This window comes from Cryptomeria japonica, chromosome 6 (genome assembly GCF_030272615.1).
Source record: "Cryptomeria japonica chromosome 6, Sugi_1.0, whole genome shotgun sequence".
Taxonomy (NCBI): Eukaryota; Viridiplantae; Streptophyta; class Pinopsida; order Cupressales; family Cupressaceae; genus Cryptomeria; species Cryptomeria japonica.
In genome coordinates, this window is record NC_081410.1 from 570,062,308 (window position 1) to 570,069,226 (window position 6,919).

At 35.3% G+C, this 6,919-nt stretch overlaps 1 protein-coding gene across 1 annotated transcript; it reads right to left on the reverse strand.

Annotated features, from left to right (window-relative positions):
• Nucleotides 1–954: 954 nt before the first annotated feature.
• Nucleotides 955–1,997, reverse strand: LOC131049330 (cytochrome P450 76T24-like). Its single transcript, XM_057983378.2, has one exon. The coding sequence runs from the start codon at nt 1,995–1,997 to the stop codon at nt 1,098–1,100; it is 900 nt and encodes a 299-aa protein (XP_057839361.2). The 3' UTR covers nt 955–1,097.
• Nucleotides 1,998–6,919: the final 4,922 nt, after the last annotated feature.

Sequence of the window (6,919 nt, forward strand, 5' to 3'; positions counted from 1 at the left end):
TATGAGGCCTATGATAAAACCATAATTGCAATGTTTGACCCTCTCACCTTAATTAGGAATAGAGGTTGGGGGTCATGGGGATCCTCCTTATAAGTCCCCTATACAATCAAATTCTAGTAGCTTCTATAATTTATAGGATTCCTCTCAAATGCCTTTTTCAACTGTCAATTATCATAACTATGGAGAAAGAGAACAAAAATTATTTGAAACTACTATTTCCTTGAGATCTAATGGTTATGTTTGTACCATGGAGGTCTTTGGGAGGTCTTAAACATTCATGTCAATGGTATGTGATATTAATTTTGAAAAGTTAGCTAATAAACAAATCACACACAATATATTTGTTTGTGTAGAGGGACTTAAGCAAATGTATAGAAGTGTATGCTTGATTTTAGCTTGTAATGAAACAACTACAAAATTATGGTCATAATCTATATGCTTGAATGTTAATATTAAAACTTGTGATATGATCTATATGCTTGGATGTTAATATTATAAACATGTGATATGATCTACTTTGCTTTCTCATCAATTAGGTAAAGAAAATTGCCTTGTATAGAGGTTCTTGAGAAATTCTTTGAAAGATTAAGGATTTGTAGTTGAGAAATCCTTAATATTGATTAAGAAATTTATGAGACTAACATACGCCATCTTTGTTCGTTGACTTATGTTTACTTTGACTATTATAAACGATTATCACTACTAAATTGAAACTTGGCCTAATAACTACTTTTAAAATTATAGACAAAAAAAATATTTGAATATAAAAAACTCTATGAATTTTTTTATCTTTTATCCAAAACCATATCTTAACTTATAGAATCAAAATACTAAATAAAATACTATATCTTATTCCATTCTTTAATTTGTACTCCAATATATTATTAAGTGTAGATAAACATTACATCTCCTTTTCATATAAACGCAAATTATATCTACATTATTTCCCTTTGACCAACTTTACTCATGATTCAAACTACACAATTTACGTCCAAAAGTCGAATACAATACCCGAAGAAAATTGTTTAAACAGCATCGAAGAGAACCAAAAAAAAAAGAGCTACATACTTGATCAAGTTAATACTTATCGCGGACCGCTAGTATAGATGATGTGGCAGACGGGGTACAGGGATTGCTTTTAATTCTACACCCTTCTTTAGCGTAACTCCAAACTCCTCCGCCATGTCCATCTGCTCGAAGCACGTCTCATCTGGAAGTTTCCACTCAAATGAATGAAGTAATGAAGCTAAAACAAAATTAATCATACGACTTGCCAACGGAAGCCCTGGACAAATTCTTCTTCCCGATCCAAATGGAATCAGCTCAAAGTTTTGACCCCTGTAATCGATCCTGCTATTCTCACCCTCCAAAAATCTCTGCGGCACAAATTCTGAAGGCCTCTTCCAAATTGCAGGGTCCATCCCAATGGCCCACACGTTCAATATCACCTGGCTGTTTTTGGGTACCACAAATCCTCCAATCACGCAGGAGCTCTCAGCTTTGTGGGGGAGCAGCAGAGGAACGGTCGGATGCAATCGGAAAATTTCCTTCACGGCTGCATTTAGATAAGGCAGATGATCTAGATCAGATTCTTCCACTCTTCTATTGCAACCGACTACATCATCCAATTCTTGTCGCACTCGATTTAATTTCTGCGGATTGTGAATGAATTCTGCCATGGCCGATTCTATTGTTGTAGTAGTGGTTTCAGTACCGGCAACAAACAAGTCCTGCAAAACGTTACCACAGTAAGACGTTCTGGCTAAAATATCAGAAATTTGTGAAACTTTTTTTTGGGTCTTTTCAGTACTTACGGTTATCAGGGCTCGAATATCAACGAGATTGAAGTCTTCGCTTCTGAAATCCAGCAGGACATCCAGAAAATCCTTCTTAGAGTCATTCCGCTCAAGGCTTTGGCTAACAGATGCGAGTCTTTTCTGTAGGATCAAATCCACAAAATCATACACACCCTTCAAATGTTTCGTCTTTATAATCATGTTTAGTTTACTATGTAATACATTAGCTTTCTTTGGAGTGTGGGGGTTTCCACCCAAAAAGGTTTTCTGCGCATAGACTTGTGTTATAGTGTGATCTTGTTTTAAGTTTGACATGTTTTCTTCCTTGTGTAATTGCAAATATATTAAAAATTCTACAATACTTTCCTCTAAGGCTTAGGAAGTTTTTCTAAATTATGTATTCCTTTCTTTCACTTCATAAGCCTTTTACATAAGGTGACACATCACAACTTTTCATAAGCTAGAAAATAAACATTTCCTACTAAATAATTATTTTTGTGTTGATAATTTGATCTTGGCCACAATCAACACTATTCATTAATGCCCCTATATGTTAAATTATTTATACATTAGCACTTCTTCATTTGTCCAAGTTGTTTTAAGTGGTGATCACATTTCTTAAGTCTTTCACACTTGTAAAAATCTATGACATGGTCATTTATTGGCCAGTAGTTTAAAAGTTTTCCATTGGCTAATTTATTTTTACAAAGTTATATTTTACCCCTCGGATGCTTTTATGTATTTTCTGTCGACCAGTATTATGTATCATTTTGTAATATTAAACATGTGAATATGATTGTTTGGGTACACAAGTGCTCTTTTTGACATCTCAATAGCCATAAAAGTGGTGATGTTGATATCCTTTGTGTATCTCTAATATATGGACCAAGTACTTTTTGTTTCGTGGATGTGTGGTGAATCAAGTAGGGACATTTGGGTGTGATTTATTATTGAGTCTATTGTCATTTGTGAGGAAAATAGTGAGACATTATTCTAAAATTATTATGTCCATGAATGAATCTTCTTGGTCTATGAGGCCAGTCAATAAATGAGTTTGTATCATTCATGGCTATGTGGCAAGCAAGATAGAAATCCTCATGTGCGTAATTAGTGACCTTGATAGATTCTTGAATTTTCAAAGGCATACAAATGTTATAAAGCTAATGGGTTGATGCAATGACTTCCTACTAGATGAAAAACAAACTCTTCTCAATAGCCAAAATTATTTCCATGCATCTTTATTTTATCTAATGAGAATTGAAGATTAATTTGTTAATTAGTTGAATGTTGCCTTTTTATTGAGCATGCAATTTAGATTATTAATTTATCATATCACTTGTATATTTTTACAAAGACAATATGATAAGGAGCTATTTTTTTTGGCACGACAAATTGTATCATTACTCTTTACATAGATGTAGTGGTTCTACCAAGGTGTCACCTTCATCATACCTAGATCCAAGTAGGTAGAAAATAATTTAATGTACATATAAATAAGGATCTCAACTTTTTACATAGCAAGAAGGTGATATTGTCAAAAAATGCAAAGGAGATTCTTATTTATAGAGGATAAGTTTTTAGTCAAAATATAGATGTTGAGCAAGGAAAAAAGGATTAGTTTTTCTTGCTGATATTTTCTAGTAGCGATTAAAACAAAATTTAGCGATCAATAGAAACTCATCTTGCCATTTGCATAATTTCTTGTAACATTTGGAAATTTTCTCAAAATGCAGCTAAGATTTCAAGTTTCTAAAAAATTTCTTACCATTACTAGTGATAAAATACCTTTAACATATAAATTGATAATGATAAAGTTATCCCCATGTTGTTTATAGTTGAAATAATGAAAAATGATATCCTAAACTAGAGACATAAATTAAGATCCCGTATCAATATCATTCGTTGGAGGAAATAGACAACAATATCTAACTTCAGCCTTAAAGGAGAGCTGGATGATGTGTATGATTAATTCCTCTTTTTAATTGATTTGATTTCTGTAAGAATGTTCCTATAGCAACTAAGATCTAGAGGCCAATGAATAGAGAAAACACAAGAGAGAAAAATATAGAGAAGAACAAACTATATTCTCATCAAGATGCCACAATTGATCAACTATATAATGTACATGAGCCTAGTTATAAAAGAAAGGAAAAAGGGAAATGGGAGAGTACATGATCATGAAATGTGGCTCAATGAGTTGCAAAGGTAGGTAGGGGTAGGTAGGAGAAACAATAGATCATTCCACTGAAGGTGGAATTTTTACTACAACCATATTCCCTAGATATAAAATTTCCTAAGTGTCTCATATGTAAATTAATATGAAATGCATTATCCTAAGTCAATTTAAGTAAAGTGTAATTACATGAGACATAAATTACACCAACACCCCCCCTTAAGTGTGACTTAGGGGAATGTAGACTCAAAATAACAATGCAAGATGGGTCCCAATAACTAGGTCATATTAGGTACCCATGTACAAATGCAATGCAATCTCTCACAAACAAAGAAAGAGAGAAAAAACCAATGGGAAAAAATTCCCCCCCAAAAGAGAAATGAAAACACACAATTCTCTCAGAGAAGAATGAGAAGTACAAAAGATCATGTGAGGAAAATGTCCCCCATATAAGATAGAAGAAGAGAGACCATGGAACCCCCACTCACTGTAGAATATTCTGCAAGGATGGTCTAATGATGTTGACCAAAATTCCTCCCCATTAGGAGGAAATAGAGCCAATGTTGCACCAATAATGTCAAAGTATGACAAAAGTAGGTACCAATGTTGATGAAGAATGACAAATGAATCACTCACTATAATATGATGAAGATCAGACATGGAGACACTTTGTTTAGCATCAATGGTAGATTGGTATAATCTAAGGCTCACTGGAGCCATGCACAAATTGGTACAATCTAAGTCTCAACCGGATCCATGCACCAAGTCTCACAAGATATTAATTAATCTATTGTGTACAGGAAGATTACATCAAATATGTCATCTACGACAAAGTACAAAGAGGTGTGACACTTTATATTAGTGTGTTACAACTTAGATCATGCAAGAGAATACAACATAACATAGTGCAAATTTAGAAACATGAAGATGATGCTACCCAAGAGATGCCCTATAGAAGATTGGAGATGAAGATGCCTCTGATTGGTATGTCACCAAGAAAAATGTAGGAGGAACTCCTTGTGAAATTTTGTTTGTCTCCACATGGAATTAAAGTTTCATGAAGCCTTCAATAACATAGAACATGAATGTCAACTCCAATGCTTCAATCTCGACTTTATCTCTACTCTAATGCTTGATTGCTTGCTTGCTTGAACATGAATGCTTGATTTCTCGATGTCAAATTGAATTTCATGTCTATGGATATGATCAAATGAGAGGGATAGACCTCTTTTTATACTTTCTCCTTGAAAAACTAATTAATTTTCAGACATGAGCTGACACGAAGGTTGAATTACCGCTCACACTTTATGACCATTAGGGGACTCAAATTTGGGTCCCAATTAGGAGGACTAGGGTGTTGGATGCTCTTGTCCTGAGGAGACCAGGGAACCATGCCCTAGTCTTTTTTTTTTATGGTTGAACTACTGGTTAGGACCAGTCCCCTTACATTAGGCCGAAGCCAATTCACTTTTGACTGGAGCTATGAACTAGTGAGACCACTTTTTTGAGGGGCCTCATCCTCAATTTTTTGTTTGCTATCGCCTTATCCTTCCTCTTTATCTCTACAACTTCCGTCCTCCTTATCACTCCATAGTATCCTTATCCCTCCACTTCCCTTATCTCTCCAAGTTATTCCTTATAACTCCTACTCCTTATCACTCCAACATTGTCAGTCTCCAACACCTTATCACTCCAACATTGCCAGCCTCCATGCAACATGGTCTTCCTCCTCCATATTTTGTTGCCTCGTGAGCATGCATTTTAGCAGTGACTAGTGAATTTGATGTGGCATGCATTCTGTGTAGCTTGCACCATGTCATCCACAATATCCGCGGTGTCTAAGGTTGTGCACGGAAACAACCGGTGAAGGGTTCAATTAGGTTCAAACTTGAGACCTCCAACAACAAAGGCTCGCAGCTTTGCTGCTGCACTGTAGGAACAACCCCACCATGCCCAATCAAGGACCAAATTTAAGGGGTAGGATGATGTGCAAAGTGAAAATGGTGATAAATATGCATAGCAAGAGCATAAAAGGTCCTATTTAGGTCTCAGAACATGAAAGCCAAGGTGAGGGCTCAAATGCAGAAAAAAATGTAAGGGAGTACAATTTAGGACACTACATTTAGCCTCCACTTTAGCGGGAGTATGCGAATAAGCATACTCTTGGTAAAGTACAAAGTTTCACACTGAAAGGCTTTCATCAAGATGGTAAGGAGGCAAGATACACCAATCCCCTAGTGGACTTTAGGCATCTTACAAATTCAAGATCAAGATAAAAGGGACATCATAAGAGGGAGAAGGAGAACCATGACTAAAAGCCTAGTAAGGTTCACTTACCATGAGTCATGAAAACAAAAAACATTGAAATTACAAAGCAAAGACTAAGTTCGCTAAGTAACTTGAGTATCGAGATGCATAAAGAGAGAAACATTGAGAAGAGTGTATACCCCCACAATAAAGCAATTGCACACGCCTTATTGGAAGCAATTTCTTCAAGGTAGTATACATTCATCCAAAAGAGAATCACATTATCACAATGATATGCCCACAAGAATTATACATCAAAGGATAATGGGCACTAAACACAAATCACATAAGGCTTCTACTTAACTCTGGGGTCAGTATGCTCTTATGATAAATAATGTATATCATGATGGAATAGTTGTAATTTTGAGCAAACAACTGAGAAGGGGGGGAGGGGGCTGAATCAGTTATCTCAAATACTTGCACAAATTGAACTTATTCTTAGATCTAATAATTAAGCATGAAAGCATAAATAAAAAACATAATATGAACACACATAACACCAATATTTTTGACGCGGAAAACCCGATCCAGGGAAAAACCAAGGTGGGAACTTGCCCACTATATGATGATACTTTGTTAGAAGTATAGAAAATATTACAATGGGAAATGCACATTCATTTAGGCGCACTACCTAGAGATCAGT